The 27494-nt window shown below is 46.9% G+C and overlaps 1 protein-coding gene across 2 annotated transcripts in view; it reads right to left on the bottom strand.

Annotated features, from left to right (window-relative positions):
* TRPC3 (transient receptor potential cation channel subfamily C member 3) overlaps positions 1–27494 on the bottom strand; it is a 1234189-nt gene that overhangs the window by 248917 nt on the left and 957778 nt on the right. For both annotated transcript variants that reach the window (XM_069631155.1, XM_069631156.1), the window contains exons 6-7: positions 2843–3076; positions 427–691 (exon numbers count right to left, since the gene is read on the bottom strand). In XM_069631155.1, the coding sequence (XP_069487256.1) occupies positions 427–691; positions 2843–3076 (499 nt within the window). The remainder of the gene's footprint in view (positions 1–426; positions 692–2842; positions 3077–27494) is intronic.

The following is a 27494-nucleotide window of genomic DNA, read 5'->3' as shown; positions in this document are numbered from 1 at the left end:
GGCCAATCGTTGTGCCTTGATTTAGTAAGTATTCTTTAAGCACGAGAACATAGTCATGGGTTCAATCCCGAACTACAAAGTCCTTACTCTTGCTCGTCCGTGCGCTCCAGACTGTACAAAAATACAAAAATACCACTTACTATCACAAAAAGAACTGTGTGGACCCCATTTTTTCTATGGCGCATGAATCTAATGAGAAGTAACACAGCAAGTGCAACTCATTCTAGAAATGCTGCTCACACTGAAGGACCGGAGTGGAGAGCAGTGTGCTCCGGGGCGCTCCCAAGTGGCACGGGCAGTGAACTGGGAAGGACACACCGATACCAGAACTGTGAACTAAGTGGATGCCTGCTGGAGGCTGGGCCACACTGTTAGTACATAGACCCCTCAATATTAACAAAACGGCGGTCTTTTGTTTCTACTTACGTCGTGAAAGCCGAGTTCACTTTGGCGCCAAGGTAGTAGGAATAGAGGATAAACATCCCAATCATGAAGGCTAGGAAGACCATGATGAAAAGGACCATGAATTTGAAAATGTCTTTCACCGTCCTCCCCAGCGAGATCTGCAGGGGTCCAAAGCTCTCGTTGGCGGGCAGGATATAGGCAATCCGCGAGAAGCTGAGCACAACCGCAATGGCGTACAGGCCTTCCGATATGATCTGAGGATCAGATGGGACCCACTTATCTCTGGCTGTGTGGAATGAAACAAAAGGCAAGTGTGTGAGTACACAAGGCAATGGATCCCCTTTCAAACCCACACACAACGGTCTAATGTCCTCAAAGATTAATGTTTTCATAAGGACATGGGCTTTTTTACCATTCTCATATATTTTCTCTCAGAAGTGGAGAGCAATGTTAGCATGCAGAGCTCGGAGCAAGCTCCAGAGGGCTCATGAGGCCTGTATTTGCACACTTATAGCAGAAGGGCATATGTAGCATCACATGCATTTATATCTTCAAAATATCATCTTTTGAGAAAAGAAACAGCCTTCTTGTCTAGGATGCATTAGTGGGTGCATGCGTATGAGATGGCCAAGGGAATGGGAGCAGGACCATATTTTTGTGGCACATGTTTTTGAACCCCTTCATTTCGTGGCTTTGCTTTCTTTGTACCATCTTTGCCCCCTTCCTCAACCTGCTTCCTGGTCTGCACCCATCCTCACACACCATACTTTGGGCGGGGAGCAGATTTACATCTCCCCACCTGACCCACCACTGCCACTCTCCCTATATTTTGTATCCTTGTTGCGTTCATTTGCAGAGGGCCTGCCTGCGTGCACCCCCATTCACCCTACACCACTCTACACCATTACTCCTTGCATCCCTGCTGCCCAGCCTCCTCTTGTTGGACCTTGGATGACCTAATATATCAAGTTATACAAAATAACGCGCTCAGAGCTGCCCTCAATATTCCCAAGCAGGAATGCATCTCAGAAGTCAGAAAAGACGCTCCTAAGTACCTTTCACAAAAATTCCACCAAGATCAATCTGCCAGACCCACCAGATCCTCTCAAGCCCACGTGGTCCCTCCCCCGAAATTCAGGCGTACCAGATCTGGTAGGACCAGCTTCTTGGTCATTGCCGTCAGAAACTGGAACACCCTACCCCTGCATTTAAGTTTGGAACAATCTTACTGGGAGTTCGGAAAACAGCACAAAACGTTACTCTTGTCCTCTAACCTGCCTCGCTGAGCACCCCTGCGCTGCTCGAACTTTATCTCGAACTTTGTCACTGTACCTCCTGGCCTTTTAATCACCTGTAAAGTTGATGACATTTTAAGCAATACCTACCTTCTTGCAATATATTCCTGCTCGTGTTTTAAGGCTATGCCCTGTCATCTCTACCTATCTGCATGAAAGCATATGTAAGCATACATGTAACCTGTAACTTTCCTATATACCTTATGCAAGTATCCTCCCTTCTAAGTGCCACTCGCTAATATATACCTTATAAGCATGAAACTGTATGACAGCATATATGTAGCCTGCCCCTATATTGCAGTCTGTGCAAACCTGCAGAAAGTTTGATGGGCAAAGGCACCCACTTCCACTCCCACCACTATGGGGCGGTACTATCAACCCATGTTAGGGCATAATATCAATACAAGGGGGGGCATTCCAGTCTCTTCCACTGTTCTATTTCTATGTGTTGCCATTTCATGTATCTATTTTATTACCTATTAAAATGCACATGTGTTTGTCCATGAAGAGTAGGGCGTGCATTCATGTCCTCCCCCAAACCACCCCCCCCGCACCCCCCTCCCATCACTCTACCGTCCCACAGTCCTCTGCCAAGCCGTTTTACGCCCCCCCCCATAATCGAGGCATTTGAATTTCCACTGGGGAATAACATTTAAGTCCGAAGTTTCAGATCTGCTTGGGCTATGAAGTTGGGTCATAATGCCTGGCTAAAGGGATACAGTAGGCTGTGTCGTTGTAAACTATCATGGGAATATTTCATGTCATGTGCAAACAACATAGGTTTCTCGATTTATTTTGACTTGCTATCTCATTGAATCTGTTTGGGACTCATATATGCCAAATTGTGAGGACTTCTGCAACCCTGGGAACTGAATCCGTTTACCATTTTATGGTCATGTACATTTTAGTAACACAAAAGAAAAAGCGGTTTCAAAGGTCTTCCTCTCCAAGTTCTCAGTGGCATGTCTCGAGAAGATAGCTCAGGGGCAACACACTCGACTTGGAAACAAAACGACACAAAGCAACAAAGGTTCGATGCCTGGGTCTGCGCTTAGAAATCTCTGGGTATTAAGCGCGTTATAAGCAACTAATTATATTTTATAATGTGTGACACTACTAGCCATCATCTTTAAACATCTTACCAAAAGTAAAGTATTCAATTTCTGGCGGGAGCGTGACCATGGAGAGGTCACTCTCCATGATGTATTTGTCAACATACTGCTGTGCTTTGGTGGCTTGTACAAATGCAAAAAGGCGGGCAGTGAAGGCAGCAATGAATATGGACAGCATCCCAAAATCCAGAACGTTCCACAACTGCAGGATGTATTCCCTTGGTCCTTCCAGCCAGAGCTCTTTGCACTCTGACCACATCATCCCTGAAAGGCATAAGAAGGATGGTCAGGCTGGATCATAGCACAGAATCCTGGATCATCTTGTCTCGTGTAGACAGATAGGTGGCTATACAACTATAAGAACACATCCTGCCTCATCTTGCTGTCGGGTTAGTTATTTTTTAGAGTACAGGGTACTGTTTGATGGTTCAGATTTCTAGATTTAAATAATATCTTACCACAATCTTTTTTTTATTTCCTGACCCTTCTATCAATTGTTATTGGAATCATTATATATTAATTATTGCGCCAAATGTATTAACTTTATATTTAGTTTTACATTTTAACAACAGCAGTATAACATTATAGTAGTATAAAACATTGCATAAACTGTACACAAATATTTTATTTTTCCCTTGCAAATCGATTATAGACAATGGTTGATTATAGAAAGTGTTGTACTGCTAACTAGTATACAAAAGTATTTTTTCGTGGGTAAATGTGTCAACTATTTCCACCAACATGAAGTAGGGAGAAGGGAGAGTTGGATTCACAAGGTTGAACTTGGTACAGATAGTACCTTCAGCGTCAGTGCACAGAGTTCCTCATTGCAAACAAATCTTGTGTTGGCTTGATGTTCCATGCACCAGAACTTCTTAAGTCGAATAGAACAGAAACGCAGGTGTTCCTAACCCCCCAGGATCAGGGAACAGAACAGAACAGTAGTATACATAAACAAACCGCCCGGGGGCATCAATTTAAGAAAAGAACAATGTATTGATATTAACCATATGCTATAATAGACATATATAGTTAAGAACATTTTCTTTAAAACATGAACAGACAGTTTATACATGCTTCAAATCAATAAAGCAAAACATATGAAAAAGCATCCATTAAAAGTCACAGACATACTTCAATCACTCCTCAATATACACATATCCACATCTAAAAAAATTAAGAAAGCAATGTGTAAACTCGCATTTAATTGTGGGTTTCTGTTTTATAAATGGGAAGTGTTTAAATGTCTTGGCGGGGATTTTTCGCACGCTGTCGGGTTTCCAGTGCAACGGTACGCCCCACCAGTAGGGGGAGCGGGCAGCTCGGTGAGGAGATTTCACCTCATGTGTGAAGGGAATTCCCCTGCATTCAACGCAGGTGGAAGGTCCTGGAGGAAGAAAAAAACATATTTAGAGCATCAGTGAGGGACGGCGAGAGAGAGGAAGGCGAGAGAGGAAAAGAGAGGGAACGCGGAAGGCGGTCAATCCGCCGCTGTGAGGGACGTCCTCAGAGACTGTGTGGTCTCCTGGTCGGCATTTTGCTCTCCCCTTTCCAGGGTTGAGACAGGGATGAGACAGCGAGCCGTGTAGGGGCAGGGGGACGTAAGTAGAAAGTTGGCTGGTGCTTGTCTCAAGTGCCGGCGCAGCTCCGGGAGGGGCAGCTCGTAGCAACTTTCTTCCGTGTCAGGTAGCTGCTGCAAGGTAGGAGTGGGAAAGTGTGGGGGAAAGGCATATTATACTGTGTTTGCTGTAATTTGAGAACACATTGTGTTTACTGACAGGCTTGACTGGGTGTGGGCAAATCCTGTCAAAGGGAACAAGGGGCAGTCCCACTTTACTGTATGTCTCACTTATGTGTTGCTGAGGTATTTCACCTCGGGCAAGCATCGGGTGCCCCTACAGGAGACCAGGTGGGAGGTCCCAGGGATATCTAGAGGGTTGTCTGACATTGTCTGGAGGTACCGGCCATTCCCCAGAGGCCCAGGTTGGCCCTGTTTTTTCCCTTCCCAGTGTGTTTCTCTTTACCCTATTTCCCGGGTCAGGGGCTGGCTTGGCTGGTAACGACGGAGAAATAGGGGGGGGGGGCGCAAAGAGAGGCGACCACCCCACACACCATATGCATACCTGCTAAAAGAAACTTTGGCTTACATATGCAGATATGCAATTACAGAACATTAGCATAACTGAACAAATAACAGTTGAAGCGCCTTAATGCACCATGGGTTTAAAACCATTGCCTGATAAATTATAAGCACCCGCGGGCACCCCACCCACGAGTCCATTCAAAGCCAAAAATGGAACCCAACCTGTAAAAAAAAAACATTGTAAAACTTTTAGCACATCAAATAAGACATCACCACTGGTCATACATGTGAGTACCCCCACCCACAAGTCCAAATTCCCAAAAGGTTCAGTCCCTCCAGCAAGGAGATAATTGTCAGTGCAGCAAAATTCATTACATAAAAATCCTTCCCAAATGTTCAGTCCCACCTGCAAGAAACAAGTTACACGAAAACACAATGCAGTTATGGGAAATAATGCACAAAATACAGCAATCTCACTCGCACGGTTTGCAATTTAGAACCACAACACAAACGCACATCCAAACACACTCATACACAATTTACAGCGCGCGCATCCACTCTCACTCACACAGGCCCATGCTACACACACTAACAATCAAACACAGAGGCAGCCCCCAACCACCAGGGCCACACTCATACATTGCTCAATACCAAAAGCGTTCCGCTAAACTGGAACGTCCTCCTCCACACATGAAGTTGCAGTGACTCATGAAGAAAATCCTCTAAGACGCATGCAGCAGAACAACTTTGGACGTAGAATGCAGGCAAATCCTCAATTTCGCCTGGCAACATGGAAACACAGTCCGATGAACTACCTTCACTGTGCGCTCCAAACGACAGTACCAAACACTTCGGAGATCGATCCACGGCACCACAAAGGTGGTCCCCGAAGTTGTCAATACCATCGCCACAACAAGAGACCTCCTCTGGCAACAGAAGAAGAAACGAAAACTGCTTTCCCCTGCCGCGTACACGCAGCGCGTTTAGAATGTTCTGTGCGTCGCCAACAGCCGCGCTGGAACTCCTCTCGATGAGCAGGCAACGTCATCATTCTGTCCTTGGAGTCGCAGGGGCAACTTCGCTGTAATAGCTCCCACTTAGCACACCCCTCGCAGGGCACAGCGTCCAATCCCGACCCGGCATGCACGCACATGTGCGCCTCTGTTGCCAATATTTCCCAGGCAATGGGCCACCCACGGCCCCCAACACGCTCCGGCACCACGGGCACCAAACCCAGCACAGAAAACTGATAAGCATTTGTTTGACACAGGTTGTAAGTTGTCCAATTTGTTATGGCACAGTTAGATAGTATTTCTTAGGGTGCCATGTAGGTATTGTTTCGTTCCATGGTTTTATGGTTGAGCACTTTCCCTAGTTTCATAGATCTGGAGTGTCCTTGGAGTGTTCAGGGTTATAGGTGTTCTCCGGGTGGCAGTTTCTTGTTGCCAGTGGAGTTGGTATATTGGTGCATTACGTGCTGGCCACACGTGTATGTAGGGGTTTGTCCGGTGGTTGTTCTGTGTGGAACCACACTTATTTCAACAAAGGAAAGGAGGGAGAAGTGTTGTAATCTGTAGCTTGGGTGAGGTGATGACATCACTGTACATGGAATGTGGTGAGGTCAGCATGAGTGGACTGTTGGGGTGATATTCTCTGAAGCTGGGTTCTATGCTTGACAGTTAGAGATATGCTGGCTTGAGGGAACATGCCAATGTTGTTCAGTGTAATATCTTGGTACCTGAAGAACACCCGGACCAGCAGGTAAGATATATAAGTAGGTTTATTGTAAGATAGTATCCAGAGGTACCATTGCAAAATGTTACTGTTTAACAATGTTTTCTTTGCAGGTCTGGTTTTCTCCATTGAGTTTTGGACGGACTCCTGGGTGGGGCTACTTGCGGGTTAAATGCTCTATTATGGTCAGAAATTTTATTGTGTGCCAAAAGGATATTTGATTTAATGAATTTCTGCACTCACAGTTGTCTTTCAGTAGTATTGATGCATTAGTATTGACCATTGTATTTGAACATTTGTGTAATGTTTTTGTGTGTATGCCCGCCTGTTGTGGTATGTGTGTGTGCATACCACAGCACCCCTACAGGGCACCCCAACACCACAAGAACACCTAAGAACCCAATCCAAAAGGATTGCGGAAACATAACCACCCTGAACCAACACAATACAAATGTATCTCAACCTAGGACCCCTAGTCTAGACAACTGCTAAACCACAGCTCACTAAGACCCCATGGACCCCAGGTCCCGCCAACTGCACCACTGCAGCACACTCACTACCACTGAGGACACCCTGCCCCCACCACCTGCACCAATGCAGGACACCACAACAATTTAAAGGGGGAAGGATGTTTGTGCACAGAGGGTTAGGGGTGTTAGGTAGTTTATCTGTGTGTACGCTGGGTCGTGGCAGGACCTAGGTTCCAAGGGGCAGCTTGGAACAGGTGGAAGTGCTTAGTGTTTTGTTTTTGTTTCTTGAGGGTTGTCCAGTTCTGTTTATGGGAGGAGTTAGCCCTTATTAGACGCAATCTAATAAGGGCTAACTCCTCCCCTAAACAGAACTGGAAATACCCTCGGAAAACGAAAACAATAAACTAAGCACTTCCACCTGTTCCAAGCTGCCCCTTGGAATCTAGGTCCTGCCACAACCCAGCGTCCACACAGAATAAACTACCTAACAGCGTGAGTTATTGTGCTGCCGTGATTCAGGACCCCAAAACTCCAAGGCCCAGGTAGCACAATAACTCACGTCACAGGCAGCAAGTAAATCCTCCCTGTGTAACAAAGTCGTATTGTCATCAACACACCTGAGCCAGCAGGTAAGTTATATGGGTTTATTAGTTAAGTGCACAGCAGGAAACACCGGCACATCCTTGCCAACCCGCTCTCTATCTCCAACAGTCCCCCATTGAACACACATTCAGATGGCAACACTCTAAGCACAGTGACCTCACCACATTCCACTGACATCACCACTGCAGGGAAGACACAGGAGAGAAGACAATCATTATAACACTTCTCCCTCCCTTAATTTAATAATAGGACACACCAACATTGGTAGAGTACTAGTCATTCCCATACACAAAGTACCATCCTACACAATACCGATACAAATACGCGTGGCCACCACGTACCTGCCCAGCAACATCCAAGCTCATATGAACACGAGACCCAACCCCAGGAAACGGTCCACATGAAGCCCATTCACACACCAAGGCCCACAACAGAGCACACACACTCTAGACTACCATGAAGGTACAGAAGCGCACTGACACCATTGAAACTCTCCACTAATAAAACCCGAAACACAAAATAGGTGGAAACATAACCTTGCACAATGACTCCTACTCAAAAGGAACACAGATCCACCCTACAACACTATCCCTTGTCCACCAAATCACTCACAACAGAGGAACCCACCGACATGAAATAAGGGATGCACCTCCCTTCTACTGGACTGGAATAACAACTCGAGGAACAAAACAATAAAACAAGAACTCCACCTGCTTCAAGCTGCCCCTTGAAGCCTAGGGCCTGCCACACCCCAGCGTCCCCAATAGCGGATATCACCCTAACAACCACGACCCTTCAGTGCACCTACATCCTTCTGCCCTGGTCTGCACCCCAGGGCACCAGGGCTGCCACCCCCGGGCACAACCCAACTCAAAAGAGCAACCCCCGGGCACTAACCCAACTCAATGAGCAACAACAAGCACGACTAACAACATCAGTTCAAAAATCCCAAAATAAGGCAATACTTAACTCTGACCACAACCAACTCTGATACTACTATGAAAAATTAGTTCCTGTGAACCAACGCAGTAGTTGCGTAGTCTTTGCGTGAGTTGTGGTCTGGGGACACATAGCCACTCTGAGAGCATCATGGGGGTCAGGTTGTCGTTGTCCAGCTGGACCCATTGCAGATCCTTCCTGTCTCTGAGGTGGGGAAGGAGGACTCTTAGCTGGGCTGCCTGATAGTATCGCTCAATATCGGGAAGGCCTACCCCTCCTTGGTCTTTGGGTAGTAGGAGGGTTTCGTAGGGTATTCTGGGTTTCTTCCCTTCCCACAGGAATTCAGTTATTGCTCTTTTCACTTGTTTAAAGACGTTTTCTGGAATTGTCACGGGAAGTACTTGGAAGGGGTATAGAAAGCGTGGGAGACTGAACATCTTGATGGCGTTCAAGCGTCCCATCCAGGAGATAGTGAGGGGTTGCCATTTAGCGAGGTCTGCATTGAAAGCGGTGAGAAGCTGGGGGAAGTTGGCTTCGTATATGTCTGCAATGTCTCTCGTCAGGTTGATGCCCAGGTATCGGAGTGTAGGGCCCCCGATGACGAGGCAGAGTTGTTCGAGTTCCATTTTTTGGCTCGGGATGGGTTCACGCAAGGGGAAGAGGGTGGATTTGGTTCTATTGATATTAAAGCCTGACAGTGCGCCATATTGTTCAATAAGTTGAAATGCTTGGGGGATTGAGGTCATTGGGTTTTGCACATGAAGTAGAATGTCATCTGCATATAGGGCCAGCTTATATTCCCTTCCGTTCACCTGGAGGCCCTCCACGCCTTCATTTGTTCGAAGCGTTTGCGCCAATGGTTCCAGTGATAGCGTGAATAATTTTGCCGAGAGGGGGCATCTCTGTCTCGTTCCTCTGCGTAGGGGGAACCAGCGAGAGTATTGGAAGTTTACTGCAACCGATGCTCGGGGGAGGTGTATACAGCCTTGATTCCACGACGAAGGACTGGGCCGAGGCCTATTTTCAACAGGTTTGCCTCCTGGAAGTGCCATTCTACCCTATCAAACGCCTTTTCAGCATCGATTGAGAATAGTGCCGGTGTATTTGGCATTTTCTTGGCCTTGTGTATATGGTGGAGGGTCTTACGGGTGGAGTCTGCTCCCTGTCTGCCGAGCATGAATCTCACCTGATCATCGTGCTGCGAGAACCCTCGTGTAGATTTTGGCATCTGTATTCAGGAGGGAGATGGGGCGGTAGGATGCGCATTGTTTGGGATCTTTTCCTTCTTTGGGGATGACTGTTATCAGTGCCTCGGAAAAGGATTCGGGGGCAGAACCCGTCTGGAGGATGTGGTTGAAGAGTTTGACCATATATAGGAGGAGGGTTTTATAGAACCCTGCCGTATATCCGTAATTTCCGGGGGCTTTCCCTGTAGGAAGCCTTTTGTTTGCCTCTTCTATTTCTTCGCCTGTGATGGGGGCGTCGATGGCTTGTGCTGTGTCTCGAGCTAGGGATGGTTATCTCGTTCATATATGCTTTGATTTCTCTTTCGTCTGCTGGGGTGTCTGAGGTATACAGTTTCTCATAGAAATGAGCGAATGCTTCGGGGATATCGGCGTGGTGGTCCCCTTGGGGGGTCGGTCTCGTTTTCTATGGTGGACACCCATCTTTCTTTGTGTTGTCCACAGTGCCTGGCTGCAAGCAGAGCATCAGCCTTGTCCCCCTTTTCGTACTGTTTCTGGTTGAGGTATTGGAGTTTGCACACTATTTGGCCCGTTTCCAGTTGCTGCAGTTCCTTTCTCTTGCTAGCGACCTCCTCTATTTTTCGGTTTCTATCAGTGCCGGCGGACTAGGCATTCAAGTCCAGTTGGTCTATTTCGTTTCTGAGTTTGTTTTCTATGGGCTGGCGCTCTCTTTTTCGTGCTGCTCCTTCTCTGATTAGTATTCCTCTACACGTGGCTTTTCCGGCCTCACACACCGTGTTTATCGAGATTTTGCCTGTGTTATTCTGTTCAAAGTATTGGTCGATCTCCTTCTCAAGGTGCTCTTGGAATGTCGGGTCTTTCCAAAGAGCGTTTCATTGCAGCGCCATTTCGAACTTCTATGAGGGAGCGCTATCCGACTGAGGGTGATCGTGACCATGTTGTGGTCTGACCATGTTATAGGGGATAATTTGGACACGGTCATCGCCTCCGTTAGTTCTGGTGTGACATATATGTAGTTGATTCTTGTATATGTGGCGTGTTGTGCTGAGTAGAATGTGAATCTTGTTTGTTGAGGGTTCATGTGGCCCCATGCATCTTTGAGTTTGTAGGTGTCCATCATTTCGACTATCGCTGTGCGGCCGGCTTCTGGTGGAATATTCGCCTGTGGGTTTCCGGCTTGCCTGTCCAGAGTTGGGTCAGCCCACATACTGAGGGGGAGCTCCTCGGGAGGTATTTGAGCACCTCTGTATTGTCTGTGGCAGCCCTGTACTCGATTCAGTTGGGGGGAGGGTCGGTCCTCAGGGCGCCACTTCCTTGTTCTGGGGCCTTGCTCTGTCGGCCTTGTTAGGGACGTGGAGCGTATGGAATTACCCTCTCACGGGTCCGTGCGCACTCATTCAGGGGAAGGGTGGGGGACCGCGCCGCGTATCTGTGTATTGCTTTGGGAGAGGGAGTGCCTTCTGCTTGTGGGCTGAATATGGGTCTCACGTTCGGTGTCCAGGCCTAATGTGTTCTGGTGATTTCTCGGGGGCCTTCCGATCAGCAATACGCTTCTGAGTGTCACGCGGGAGGGCAGTTCGTCAAACTTACTTATGCCGCCTCTGTGCCCTGGCAGGATGTTGGGCCCTGCTTCTGCGGAGCCTCCTGCAAGTGCCACCAGCGTATCCCGCAGGGGCCATGGCACAAAGAGTGGTGGTTCGCCGTCAGCCAGCGTTTCACCTGAGGGCTCCTCGGTGCTCCGATGATGAGGGGCGTGCCTGCTGTTTTTGCATGCGTGGCGGAGGGGGCACCGCAGGCAGTCGGTCTTTTCTCCTCGAGTTCCAGGCCGATTTCGGTCAGATTTTCGCTGAATGGGGGGGGGCCCTTCACACAGTCTTCCACCGATTACTGTGTGGGAGGGGGGGGTCCTAAGTGGGGGCTCAATTCACTTAATGGACCTGTGGGGCGAGAGCTCACACGGAGGTGGTTCTCATCTGTGCGCCCCCTGCAGGTTTTTTTCTAACATCAATTGTTTTCAATGGTTGGCATCGGTTTATACCAGAGCCATAGGTCTCCCCGCTTCACACCGGCCTCGATGCACACTGTGCTTCCTGTGTCATTTTGGCTGGCTACTGGGCTTAATTCTTTGGAAAGATGAGCCATACTTGTACAATTGATTCTTTGTCAATGAGGTAGATCACACTGGAGTGTTATGCAACAAGTTCACTCTGGAGCTGAAAGCACCTCTTGTAAAGAAATGTAAAGGGGTCTTGTGTAGCACAGCACTGCCATTTCGGCTGCCTCGATGCACCCTGCATAAAGAGAGGGATGGGCTAGGGATGTCAGTGGTGTAGATGCAAACCGTGTGATGGTAATGTGTGCAAGCCGGAATTACTAGAGTCCAGTGTGCTACTATGTAATTTGTCTATGGGCCTCATTACGAGTCCAGCGGTAGCAGTGCCGGTAAAACCGGCAGGCTGCCACCAGACTCTTGCATTTTTCTGGTGCGTGGCTCCACGGAAACACCGGGGTATTACGACCCTGGTGTTCCTAGGTCTCATACAGGTTGCTGCTCACTCCTTCATACTAAATCAAGGGGAGAAACACCTTACAAATGTAAAACTGATCATGGAACAGAAAGGGTTTTTATCAGTTTTAGAAATTATTTTTACATGAGTAAGGCGATAGAAAAATGTTGTTTCTTCACATAGCCATCTTCTACCCAATGTTCTACGGCTCAATAAGCCAATCGGTTTCGACATGTACAAAATGTATAACGTCTTCGTCAGGCGACCAGAGACTTAAAAGGCCAAGCATACAATTTCGCCAGCCAGAATATCAAGAAAGGTGATGAATGTCTCAGCATGGAGCATGTCCACACACACATCCTCAATGGAAAATAATTTACTATTGTACTTTACACTGCTACGATTCGTTTTTATCAGCATGGCGCATGTTCCACCCGCATGAGTCCTCAATGGAAAATAATTCACTCTGTACTTTGCAGTGCTGCTGCACGTTTTAATCTAACATCAATTGTTTTCAATGGTCGGCGTCGATTTATACCAGAGCCATAGTTCTCCCCGCTTGACACCTTTGCCGGCCTCGATGCACACTGTGCTTCCTGTGTCATTGTGGCTGGCTACTTCTTTGGAAAAGTGAGCCACACTTGTACAATTGATTCTTTGTCAATGAGGTAGATCACACTGGAGTACCACACTGTTGTGCAACAAGTTCACCCTGGAGCTGAAAGCACCTGTTGTTAGAAATGTAGAGGGGTCTTGTGTAGCACAGCACTGCCATTTTGCCTGCCTCGATGTACTCTGCATAAAGAGAGGGATGGGGTAGGGATGTCAGTGGTGTAGATGCAAATCGTGTGATGTTAATGTGTGCAAGCCGGAATTACCAGAGCCCAGTGTGCTACTATGTCATTTGTCTATGGGCCTCATTACGAGTCCGGCGGTAGCAGTGTCGGACTCATGCATTTTTCCAGTGCCTAGCTGCACGAAAACACCGCGGTATTACGACCCCGGTGTTCCTGGAATTCAGGTGCTGGAAAAATGTAAATCCCCATTCCCATTTGAGTCCCAGAGGACTAAATGGGAATGGCGATGATGGAAGCACCGGCACAGTTGATAACGGTGCTGGTGCTTCCCGGAAAGTCTCCGGGCGGCTGCCGTCCCGCACGACAGGTCAGGCCTGGCGGGCAGTACAGCAGCCGCCCGCAGACTCGGAGTGTGCCCGTCCGGTAACAACGGTGCCGGTAGGCTTACCGGCACCATTGTTATCGGAATGGCACAATTGTAATGAGGCCCTATGTGTTTTATCCAGTGGGGAGATCCCAAGATTAATCAATTGGCAGTCAGCCCTGCGAGACCAGGTTAGGTGCTGATGTGTGTGACAGAAATAAAGATGTGATCGATGGCATTGCTCCCTGGAAGGTATTGTGGTCTTTTTAGGCAGTCTGGTGCAGTAAATTGCAACATGGAGTTTGTGAATAGTGAAAGGTGGTAGGAGATGAAGAGATGGGACGGCTAGATGGGGGTACGAAAGAGAAAGGGGGTTAGTGAGGACTACAGTCATAGAAACAATGGTCGACAGACTGAGATGAGTTCCAATATGTACATTTCATATTTATAATAACCGCAAATGCACTTGAATTGGTTTTACTACTATATTTGAAATGTATTTGCCAAGAATGTGTTTATTAAGGACTGCTGTTTTTATATTTGTTTACTGCATAAGGTTTGCAATAAACCAATACATAATACAAAAATAAAAAATAAATATGTACTTTCTCTGGCAAGCAATTTTGTCATGCTGTTGTCCATCCGGATGTACAGTTCTTACTTACGCAACTGAGTCCATCTCCCACAGTCTTGGGCGGCGGTCTTTTAAGTGGGCATGTTGGTGAGAGTAGTCAGAGACGGTCCTGTCCCACTTTTGTCCAGTGTTGTGAGTTCGTTCTTCTGGTTGTCATTTGCAGTGGTTGATGTTGATATTCACAATTCATGACTGTGGGATAGAGGGGTGCAGCCCAAGTACTGGCCAGGACACGTTGGCTACTTTACCTTCTGTGACCAAGACTGACTTAATACATGCAAGATCAACAGTAGCACATGCATGTGAATTACACGATTTAATTTAAGACCATAGGTTAAATGTATTATTCATCATTGAAACATGGTTCAATGATGCATCACCGGCAATGTTCCATGTGTTAGTTCCACCTGGGTATTTAATTCAAGCTATTAAATGGACCATGAAAAGATGAGGGAGTGGGGGGGTTATCTATAGGTCCAGTCTTGAGGGCCTCACATTTCGAATCTGTATGCTGGGATAATGTGTCCCAGGTCAGTCTCATGACTGTATCTCTCTCACACACTTTCTCCTTTAAAATCATTTTGGGGTACAGACCCCCTGGACCTGCAAAAACCTTCTTGACCAATGTGTTATTTATTCCTGTCAACTTCAGGAATTAGGCAACAGAAGGTGATTTTTGTAGGTGATTTTTTAATGTCTGGCTCTATGATCCTATAGCCCCTGATTCTTCTGAGCTAGTGGAAATTCTGAATACCCATAATTTGAGACCTCTGGATGTGTCCTCTTCAGACCAGCAGGGCCATTGCCTCAATCTTATTCTTGCTCGGGGCTCAGAGGGGTTGATGTCCGATACCAAGCCGGTTTCTTGGTCAGACCATTTTAATAGACTGTTGGCACTCTCGCAAAACAGACCATCACAGTACATACAGTGTCCTAAAATACAGTCTGCATATCATAGGACCAAAGATGGCCAGGATATCCCAGGCTCACAACTGAGGGAGGTCCAACCATCCATTAATACATTATCAGACTGTGAAGACTTTTTCACCCAGGGGGCTACAGCTATGGGGGCCATTTGTAAGGAGCATGCCCCTTTGCTACAGTGGGCACCAAAGAAACAATCCAATCATTGGTATTCTCTAGCACAAGCAGACTTGAAGAATAAATATCGTCAGATGGAAAATATTTGGAAACAACATATATCATCTTCTAATGCTCTAAATGTAAAATCTGCATTACAAATATACAAAGCAGAAATCTTTGATGCTAAATCGGAATTTGTAAAAAGAAAAATGTGCACTTCTAGGAATAAACATACAGAACCTTTCTCCTCCATCTCTAATTTCTTCCACCCTAGCTATAGGCCAACACCTATGGCACTGTCTAGGATCTAAGCAAATGCTTGTAATATGTTTTTCATGAAGACGATTAGGTCAATTCAGGATAAAATTCAACAGCATCTGGCAATCTCAAAATCAGATACCGAGACATATTTGCCTCTGTCCACTGTTCCCACTAGGGTTCCACAGTTTGATTTGAACACCATTACGAATCTAATGCGTAAACTAAAACCACCAAATGATGCGCTGTTTGTGTGGCCTTCCTGTGCAGCCCAGTTTCACGCAGCAGACATTGCTCACTTTATGACTACTTTTGTCAACTCCTCATTACATCAAGGGTATGTTTCATCAGAGTTGAAACGCTTTATTGCATCCTCTTTATTAAAACAAAAGCTATACTTGACCCCACCAATTTGCAAAACTATCAGCCAGCAGCAGGCCTTCCGTGGCCAGGTACAATCTTGGAAATGGTGGTCACCTCCCAGCTGCAAGATCATGTAGAGAAATTCTCATTACTGGACTCCTAACAATCGGGTTTCCGACGCCAGACATGGAATGGCGACAGCCCTGCTGGCGATCTGGGATAAGCTATTACGACTATCTGACATGGGTGAACTGTCATTCCTGGTAATGTTAGACTTACCAGCGGCATTTGACCGTGGATCATATTATCCTATTATCATGCTTGAAGACGTTGGGAGGTGTGTCGGAACATGCCCTAAACTGGTTTAATTAATTTCTGCCTGACTGCTTTCAACAACAAGTGACACCTTACATCAGAAATGCGGCGTCCGCCAAGGCTCCTCGCTTTCACTGTTGCTGTTCAACTTTACATGCAACCTCTAATGACTATACCAAGGAAACAATATGTTGGGTTTCAGTCATATGCGAATGACACTTTCCGATTTTTCAGAAAATTTACAATTTCGAGGGATTCCTTTCTGAGAGCAAGCCAATGTCTGGAAGAAGTGTGACTGTGGATGTCACAGAGTTAACTACAATTAAATCCAAGTAAGACTAAGGTGGCCTTGTTTGGACCCACATATCTACTTACAGATGAGTCCAAGTGTTCGTACCCTCTTGTTTTATGGAGTCAAATCTACATTTTGCTCCCAAGATTAAGAACCTGGGATGCATCTGGCAAGCAAATCTTGGCTGTGTAAGCCAAGCAGGAGCTAAAATACAATCTGTTTTTTATTCTTTGTGCTTACTCCACTTTGCCCTACCGTTCATTCCACAAACAGAATATTCCACTGTAGTAAGGACGTTAATTAATTCTCGTCTTGACTATGGAATCAGCGTGCTAGCGGGTATTCCCAAGAAACAATTAAATAGGCTCCAGAGTGCCAAAACGCTGCAGTGAGATACCTTTTTAAATCTAAATCGAACCCTGCTTTAGCTCCTTGTCAATCTCTTCATTGGCTTCTGGTGAAGGAGAGAATCGACTTTAACATCCTATGTCTAGTCTTCAGATGCCTTCACAATCTATTTCGCAGAGAAGCTAACCGGGTACCAACTTAAACGATCATTGCACCCGGCATCAAACTGCTATTAGTAATTCCTCCTTCTCGCTGTACCTCTAGAGGAGACAGACGTTTCACAGTCTATGGAGCCAGGCCATGGAATGCCCTGCCAAGGGAACTAAGAAACATTATAGAATGATTACAGTTCTGGAAATCCTTAAAGACATTCTTGTTTAAATACGTTATAGAATAGGCATGTTGGTAGGACCCCCTTGAAGCTTCTCGCTGCAATATGGAGTGGAGTATGGGGTTGAGGAACATCTGCGCCCAGATGCAGTTAAGTCTGTCTGGTTTCTGCGCGTCCTGTATTTTATTCAATCACTTCCCCTTAAATTTACAAAAAGAGTGCTCCAGAGCATTGATAGGATTTTTATGGACTTCCTATGGGGAAAAGGTAATAGGCCAAAAATTCCAAGTTTTATTTTGGTGCGTAGAGTTAAAGATGGGGGCTTTGCTTTGGTTATCCGGTTTTGGAGAATTATTGTAGGGGATTTTTATTGAAGAAGGCTTCTTATTACTTTGAGGAAGGGCGGGGTTCAGACCCATATTGGCTTTTAATGGAAAAGGAAATGCTGCATCCCTTTTCCCTGGACTGTTTATATTCGTATGGGAGGTTGGCGAATTCTGGTACAAAATTGGAGACTCTAGTGATTTCTAAGTCAGTGTTGGTTACTTGGATTCTGGGGTGTGGGCAATCCTTGTATTTGTATGAATCGGCCTCTATTTGGCTGAACCCGGGTTTAGAAATTAATAATAAAATGCTTAATTAGAGGGGTTGGGCTAACAAGGGCATTCTGAAAATAGGGGATGTATGGAGGGGGGAGGATGGTTCCGTTTGAAGAATTAGCTAATCGTTATAGTCTGCATAATAGGGAGGCAGGTAGATATGGGCTTTTGGAGCGGTTGCTGATGGAAAGATTGCAAATGTTGAACAGACCTTTGAGTGGTAGTCCTCAGATTTGTGAGATTTTCGCTACGTCTCCTAGGACAGTTTCTACATATGTTAGGTTGATGCCTTTGCAGGACTGTATGAGGAGTTCCTGAGATCAGTTGCGAATTAAATGGGTGTCTGAATTGGAAACTGATCTTTTTGATGGCTTGTGGGATCATAGCTGGGGGGCTTTGTGTGATGGCCTAGGTTGATTTAAATCTGAAGTATATTCACCAATGTATTTTAGGCCACATGTATTGGACACCAGTGAAAATGAAGGAGAGAGGATTGGCTGATGTAGATCTGTGCTGGGGGTGTGGAGGCTCAAGAGGGACCTATCTACATATGCTCTGGGAGTGTAGTAGAGTGCTGGACTTTTGGAGAGAGGTTTTGGATTGCATTGATATGGTAACTAGTATGACATTGCCTCATACTTTTCTGTCAGTGATTTTCCTTTCAACTGATAGTCGAAGTGTGGAGATGTGGGATTGTTCCGAATGGATTGATAGAGCGTTGTTGATGGCCATAAAACAAATAATGAAGGTGTGGAAATCTAGGAAGAAGCCACATTGCGAGAACTGGGTCTCGGATATGCGGACGCTCGCTTGGTATGAGAAGACTCAGGCAATTCAACAACATCTGGAAACTGAGTACGAGGAGAGATGGGGGTCATTCGCTGATTTATTTGGATGAGGTGTAGGCTTTGGTTTTATTTTGTGGATATTGAGGTTGGGGGGTTAGTAGGGGTGTATGTTTTGTCCTGTTGTTTTTTTTGTGTTTTGTGTTGTCACGTCTTGCCATGAGATAGGAGGGTGGGGATGTTCTCGGATTTAGTTTTGAATAGCTGTTAATTTAGTAGTCATTTGCATTTTGTTGCTCTGATGTATATGGAGTAATCTTTTGCTTGCTCCCATTCTGTTGTTACTCAGTTGTATTATTTTCTGTATAATTATTAAATAAAGTTGGTCCAAAAAAAAAATTGTAATGTGGAAGAAGCAAACTGTTATGTTGGCTTTTACCTGGGGTTCGAACATGAGGGCACTGTCAATATTTATCCAAGTTTTTTTTACCTCTGCCGCCAGCTGGATTGGCATGGGGGTGGAGGAGTTTGTGGTGCTGAAAATCATCTTTTTGGGTTTGGTCCATTTTAGTTTCAGTATATTTGTTGTCATCTATGTGTAGACGTGATGGATAAGCGCTAAGATCTGGTTTATTATATGTTGAGTTGTCTGAACTTGTGGATGATTTGGTTAACCACTCTGTAATTGAAAGATTCTGGTTTGTTAATTACGCTAAATCCTGACAATTCTGGATCCAAAAGGGACAAATCTTACAGGAACTTCCAATTGAAATTCCAATATTAACACGAATGAAACAAAGGTTATCTGCATAAGACTTTATCTACAGAATACCGGTGAGTGCATGGATAACAGAAATTTTTTATTTAATAGGTATAACCGTCTTGTTTTATGACAGCACCAAATACATTATCAGGCTCCCGAGATCATGCACAGGAGGATTGAGAAATAATAATTCTCCTTTAATAACTGAAATCTTTTAATTATTCTACAACACAAACCCTGGTATTAAGCAAGTTATAAAAGAACAAATTTAATTATAATAGAAAGCTTGCTTTTAACCGTGATGGCCCCCACCCCACCCCAGTGTTAATCATGGCCCATTTATTCCTGTGGTGTCCCTTTCAGGCCAGAAAAAAACAAACAGGTTGAGCAAAAGGTACCTGCAAACGCGTGAATGACGGATGGAGAAAGGGGCACAGAGCAGATTAGATCACCAAGCCCCCAGCTTTCCTTGATGAAGCTGGGGGCTCGGTAAAGCCTTGTCAGGGCAGAGGCAGGCGGGTCAGAGATCCAGGGAGACATCTGATGCCAGATCTCAGACCTTGCAAAAGGCAGTCCACTGACCAGCCGTGGATGTCGCCAGCTCAGAATAATTTGAGTGAAACAGCTGTCAAAGGTTTTCAGAAAAAATAAGCCAGCCTGACTTGTGAATGGATGTCACAAATTGGGATGGGAGCTAGCGACAAAAACAACTTTGAAATAAGCACCCCAGAGGACCCTTAAAAAACGACTTATATCCAGTGCCCTTAAAATAATAAATGAAAGTTCTCATGTTAAATGCCATTTGTACAATGCACATGTGATACTGTCCTGAATCTCTTCCTATTGATGACCCTATCACTCTTCAACATTCAACTTCAACCTACGAAAAATATCCTCCACCTGGATTCCAAGATGGCGGCCAGACGGTGAGAATGTGCGAGTAGTCGGCTCCGTCCCCGAAGAGGCCCAAACAATGAAGCAGGGCTTGGGAAAAGCACCTTCACAGATCCCCATAAAGAAACATTGGGAATTGCAGCGCAAATCGTTGAGCGAGGAAGGAGCGACCGGTGGGTGCACGGAGACCCGTGAACAGGCCTCAGACCTAGGCAAGCAGCGGAACAGTTACAGGCAGCTCAAAGGGCAGACAAGGGAGCGCAAAAGGCAGAAAAAAAAGGGACAACCCAGAGCGGACCACCAAACCGGGCATACGGCTCATACTACTATGCTCAACTGAACAGCTCGGCAAGTCAAGCCGGACCTGGCTGGCAATCAACTAAAGATGCAGAGACAACGCAGCACCCTCGGGGTCGGGCGAACACCCCCCCAGGAGGTCCGCTTAGCTCCCACCAGATCTGAAGATCCAGAGAAGCCACCTGCACGCCCCAGCAGGACCACAGGACCGGACCACCACTTGGCAGGTGAGCGGCTGCAACACAGGGGAAATCCAACACGCCAGAACCCAGCTGCCTGCACTCCACTCAGTAAGGGAAGGGAGCGGCCGGCTCCACTCAGAGCCTGGAGCCCCCCCAGGGAGGCATCAGACCCCACGGAGTGGCAACCTGCAAGTCCCAACAGGGGCCATCTCGATCACCGCTCACCCATGTGCAACACCAAGGGCCCAGCCAGCTACAGCAGCTGCTCCCCGGAACAGTTAACATTCATGGTAAGCCTGTGCAGGCCTCTCTCAAGGTCCCTCCCACCCCTCCTCTCCATCCAGGGATTACTAGCATCCCTCCTGGCCCACTGGAGTAGAAGGGGAGCCAGGCCAAAGGCAAGGGGAGTGAGACTCTAACAGAGAAATCAGGTCCTCCCGAGACTCAAAGCTCCAGCATCTACATCACCTCCGGAGCCCCGTGGGATCTCTAAAGCCTCGCCGGGGGCTCGAGAATACCCCCCCAAATAACACAATAAGGGGCGACAACAAGGCAACAGGCGGCCCAGGAGGTAGGCCCGCAGTGAGGACAACACAAGACGCAGGCGACGCAGAGGAGACACGAAGACCACCAACCAACCCACCTGTGGAGACCACAAAGGCCCAAGCCAAGGGGCAGGCCAGTGCGCAAAAGCAGATGGAGATACCCACAACAACGGACATACCTGATGCCGGCAGCTAAAGTGAAAAACACACCCAGCTATTACGGGTCGAGAAAACCCCATACACTGCTGCTGGCTCAAAGAATTGGACCCTGGGGACCAACAAGGCCAACCACAGACGCTCTCGAACATCCCTGAAAACTACCCGGGCACTCAGTCCCCCAGAATAGCTGCCTCGAAAGCCGATATTGAAGCCTACTTCCTCGAGTTTCAGGAGAAACTCACGACTATTTTTCAAACGCAATTCACCTCCTTCATGGGGGAAATGAAACTATCCATCATGAACATAAAAGGAGACGTTACAGCCCTCGAGGAGAGGACAGATACCACCGAAAGGGCCCTACAGCAAGTAGTAGAGGACACCCGCAAAATGGACGTGGCCCTGGAAGATCTAGCTAGGGTAACCCAAAACATGGAACTACAATGCGAAGACCTAGAAAACGGGTCCCGCAAGTCCAATATACGCATCTGGAACCTGCCAGAGGCGATAAGCGAGGCCGAGCTGAAACCCCCTTTCCCACACACATTTTCGCAGACCTCCTGGGGATGGAAGGGCCAGGGCAAATCCCAATCAACAGGATCTATAGGAAAGGCCCCAGACAACAAGAACCAAGTGCGCAAGCGAGGGACGTGGTGGTTGGTATAAGGTGGCATTAAACTCCTAGGGGTCACCATCACACATACATTGCAAGGGCTCTATCAAGCAAATGACACACCTCTGTTAGCACTCCTCAAAAAACAGCTGCATCAATGGGGGCCGCTATTAGTGTCCTGGTTGGGCTGGATAAACAGCCTCAAAATGGTAGTTCTCCCCAAACTCCTTTATGTATGACAGGCACTTCCGATCCCAGTTCCGGAATCTTTCTTTCGAGTACTATACTGACTAATAACCCCATATATCTGGAACAATAAATCGCCCCGCACAGCACTGAAAACAATGATGCTTCCCATCAATAAAGGCAAGCTAAGTGTCCCGAACATTTATATGTACTACTGGGGTGCCCAAATACGGGTGGTAAGGGATTGGCTGGAAGGCAGTTCAGAGAAACATTGGATCCGCATGGATGAAGCAGTGGTAGGCGCGGCCTTGAATGCAGTTCTTTGGCTGCACAAGTCAGACCGCCCACGAAATATGGACATATCAGAAATCACAAAGCTGGTACAAACCACCTGGACTACTTGGCTATATACAGGCAGATCACCACTATGCTGTTCCCTTGCACACCTGTGTGAATATCCAATTCACCCCAGAGCTGGAAAAGGGAGCCGTTAGGTTCTGGAAGGAGGCAGACTGCCCTAAATTTAGAGACATGTTTCAGGGCACAGACATTAAAGCATTTACCCAATGCAAGGCAGAACTGGGGCTAATGGAGAAGGATAGGATGTCCAACTACAACATTGGCCAATGAATCCACACATTGACAAGACCGCAACTCGCCCCCTCATCCCATTTGAGAAATTCCTTGCCACCGAACCTGCAGATATACACCTCATCTCCAATCTATACAAAATAGGACTAGAAGCAGAGTAAAACATAGACCTACACTACAAAACCAAATGGGCAGACACTCTGGGGGAACTAGTCCCGGAATTGGAATGGGAACAACTGTGCAGAGACATGCCCAAACTCACCCGAGCCATTCAAATTCGGGAGTTCTGGTACAAGACAATGGCCCAATGGCACTACACCCCGGCGTGCCTGTAACAAATCTATCCCTCAAAAACCCAGCAATGCTGGAGAGACTTTAGTGGAGCGGTGGACTGGCTTCACATCTGGTGGGGCTGTCCAAAGCTGGGGGACTTTTGGAAAACTATTAACCATAACATGTGTAAGATATTTGGAGAACAAGGGCCTAGAACCCCAAAAGAAATTTCACTTTGTATGGGTAGGCAGAACACCTACTCCTGGGTGAAACACAAATGAAAGGGGTATGCAATACTGTCAACAGCAGCCCTGTTGGTAATAGTGCAGAAATGGAAAGCCAAGGACCCCCCAACAGAACAGGACTAGCTAGCCAAGGTATGGAACTTTGTCTCCCTGAAGTGGGGAACCATGCCAAATTTACTACAGAATGGGAGGTAATCTTAGACTTTCAGCACAATGACTACAAGGGACCCTATTGACCCACAACCTGCGAATTCTGGGGATAAAGTGATGAGACCAGAGCAGAATATGAGCCTTAGGAACGGAGTGTGGGAGGGTGGGCACGGGGAGTTTCACAATGTTCTTTGTTTGGTTTCAAATGTTCTAACAAAACCTAATTAAAAGAAATTAAAAGAAAATATCCTCCACCTACCAATTAGAAATGCGCGCTCTCTCTTCTCTGACGCACACCCCACTCCATCACAGCTCACCGCCCCATGTTCAAGGCAACTCCCTTGACCCCATCTTCCTTAATTCATTGCTTTTCTGAAGTAACTTTTGTTATGCAAGTCTTTGCCCAACTTTGGTTAAGGGGGAACACCCATCCGAAAAAAACAATTCCTCCTCCAACAAGGCACCTCTCCCCTCAAGGACCTTGTTTGTTGTTAACATTTTATGATTTCCCCTGGAGGAGACAGTAGCTTTTAAAATGTTGGTGGGCAGAAAACCCCATTTGACTTGTCTGCACGTAGGGCCTCTCCATCTGAAAGCTGTATGTCCCCCATAGACAGAGAAATAAAGCTGGGCAGAAGAGAATGCGCCTCTAGCGCCTCTCCACCTCTTCTCCACAGCTGAGTAACAAGTATTAGCACTATATGCCCATATTAGAACAGGTTTCAGGAGGAGAGCTCAATCCTGTGGGCATTTTCATTAGGGGTGAAGAAGACCTAGGTTTTCTTAAAAGCTGTTCCAATCCAACAATTCCTGGTTGACCCCCCCCCCCCACCCCTCAGCTATAGAGATGATCAGCACTACTGTATTAGATGACTCCATACTTAAAGACTATTTCTTTTGGTCAGCCACATCATTGCATGACTGAGACTCTGATGTGTTTGCAAACTATAGACTCTTCCCCAACAACCAATGACATTCAATGTATCATGTACATGCATCCTATGACCATCACAGTTGTTCCTATTAACTGTTAATTGCTGCAGACATCCTTCGGCTGTATATCCGGTTGGGGATATGCAAGTGAAATCATACACGCAGAGAGGGAATACATTTCATCGCTGGCTGATGATCAAAGCCTCACCTAGACCAACCTCAAAGGTGTATAGGTCTGTACACATGGGACGATGAAGAGTATATTAAAGTGTCGGAAGTGAGAGTTTGAGAGATAATGGGCTTCATTATAAGTTTGCCGGTCCAGAAGCAAGGGCGCCGGTAAGCTCACTGGCCTCCTTGTTTCCAGATCTGCAAACTCCGAGTCTGCCTACCGTGGCCTCTCTGCCCGACAGCTCTGACCCTGCCGGGTGCAGCGGCCACAGTAGGCAGACCGATCACTGTTAGCAACGTTGCCGGTGCTTCAGTGTCCCTACTCCCATAAAGTCCTATGAGACTCTATGGGTATGGGGATTTTCATTTTACCGGCGCCTGACTTCCCTAGACACTGGAATCTCCCCGTGCCCCCGGGAAGTCAGACGCGGTAAAATATTCTGAGTCCGGCGGCAACCCACCGATAGCACCGCCAGGGTTACCGCCGGACTCGTAATGAGGCCCTAATGGTATACTGTTAACAAATTGTATTTAAAGCAAGACTAGGAAATGTTTATTGATCACTTTGAGGTAGATTTAATTTGTAGCTTATATTCATAGGTCAGGTGTGTTAATGGTTTCCCTAAAGCTGTTTTGCATCCCCCCACACAATCATTCTGCATAATCCACTAACCCTAGCAATAGCTGCCCCATTTCAAATTCACGAAGCACACTCACAAATTGTGAAAAAGGTAAAGCCACTTTTAAAACCTGCCATTGAGCTTTTATTATTAAGCTCGGATTGCCTCACGGTTCAGGTCACGCCAGTTATTCCCCTGCCTTTCAGACGGGTGTTCAAGGCGTGTCTTCCCATGGCACAGATCCTAGCAGAACCCCCTGCTATATCTCTGAGTCTGTACAGGACTCATGCTTCTATGTTTGTAATATGGTCTGTGCAGTTATCGCCAAATATTGGAAAACCATTTTGTCTAAATTACAAACCAAATGAACTTCGGGAAATGTTGGTGTCTTCAGATTTGAGGATGTAAGCCAGTCTGAAAAAGACTACACAAATTAATCGAAAATATTAGATTTTCTACACTGTATGAGAAGGTCCGGAGCAAGAGAAATACCTAATTTTTATCCACTAGCATGTGGAATGCTAACCTATGAGAAGGTATGAATAATGTCATCACACGTTATGTATTGGACTACTTCTGTAGGAAACTATCTTTACCACTGTTGGAGTAAACTAGGCAATTTGCAAACCTACTTAGAAGTGCCAAGAAAAAACAGTGTTTGATTGAAAAGAAGGAACTTTTTAAAACAAGAAAATCACAAGGCTGAACAGTTTTTACGTAACAAGGATTGTTGTGGGCCAAGGAGAGACACAAAGAACTGTTAGAACAAGAGACATTGGGCCTCATTACGAGTTTGGAGGTAAGTCAGTGTCCTTACCGGCATGGAGCAAATAACGTGCCCGTGTTGCAAAGAGCCCGCTATTAGAGGGCCATTATGATTTCGCAGGCACAAGCTTTGCGCCATGCAGTAAGGACCTTACCGCCTTGCCCTAAAAGACCCAAAAATGGCCCTAGCGGCATCGAGAGAAGCGCAGATAGCAACTCCGCCATCCATGCCTCCGGCATTAGCGGTCACTGCTATCAACGGTGACCGCTAATAGAGGAAGTAGCATCATCACGCCGGAACGGGAAAGAGCACGGTGGCCATCTTTAAAAACACAATCCATTGCCATCCTCTGCACCCAGGATCCACATCAACACCACACCTGTCCCAAAATAATTCTGCAGCATATAAAAATGCCCAAGGCTCTTAAAAAAGGAGCTGCGCGCCTGCGCAAGGAGCGCTTCTCGGAAGAAGAGCTCAACATGCTCTCGGATACCTTGGCTGAACATGGGGATGTAGTGTTTTCCACTGATATGCGTCGACCAACACTGTTGCACAAAAAAAAGATCTGGGCGGAGGTAGCACGTTAAGTGAGTGCTGTAGGAATCACCCCACGCACGGTGAAAGATGTCTGGAAGCGCTGGTATGACCTGCGCCAACGTGTAGGGAACATCCTCGCAGCAAACCGTAATGAGGGAATGGCAACAGGTGGCGGAGGCAGCTCACCCATAAAGATGCATTGTTGGGAGGAGATTTGTGCGACCACCATCGGAATGGAGTCAATCGAGGGAGTGGGGGTTATGGAGCGAGGAGCCCCATCATCAGCTGATGCAGGTAGGAGTCACAAATAAACCACTGTATTGCAAACCATGAAGATGTCCCCCCGAACTCACAGTGAAATGATGCAAAGCAGGGTCCACCAGACACATGTGCGCAACCCTGCCTACAGGCAGTGCACAGCACCATCTTATCCACATGCATGATGCACCCCATACATGTGTCATCTCAGACGCATGCCTGCATGACCCACCCAAAAGGTAAGCAACCCGTATGTCAGTACTCCAACGGCAAATACCTGCCATTCCATAGAAATGCAGATACCCCAATGCATGCCTGATGCACGTAGACCCATCACTCTCTCTCTTTGTACCCCACAGGCACACAATCTGACAGTGATGATGAGGACCCCAGGGAGAATGATGCGACACCAGTCAAGAAGTCCAGGGGCATGGAGGGGGCAAACAGTCCCTCAACATCAAAGGGAAGAGTGCAACCAGGACCACATCAGAAGGCTAACACACCCCAAGAACCTACACCACCATTGTGCAATAGGTCCACAACCACAGCACCCACACCAGCCACCACCACACAGGAGCCAGTGGCTGAAGGCACTGTATCCAGTGCCAGCAGTACTGTAGGAGAGTCAGCTGCCACGGCAGCCGTGTCCGATGATGAAGAACATATTCCGACACCCGGAACACCTACCGCCACAGGCCGCCTGCAGTCACCCCACCTCTCCCCACCCAGCATACACAATGGCAGCAGCCATGAGCTGTCTGCTGTGGAGTCATGGCCAGGGAGCTTCAGCCC

This window comes from Ambystoma mexicanum, chromosome 6q (genome assembly GCF_040938575.1).
Source record: "Ambystoma mexicanum isolate Mex_15411 chromosome 6q, UKY_AmexF1_1, whole genome shotgun sequence".
NCBI classification, from domain to species: Eukaryota; Metazoa; Chordata; class Amphibia; order Caudata; family Ambystomatidae; genus Ambystoma; species Ambystoma mexicanum.
Note: the sequence above shows the minus strand (reverse complement) of the source record. Positions and strands in the feature narration are given on the sequence as shown.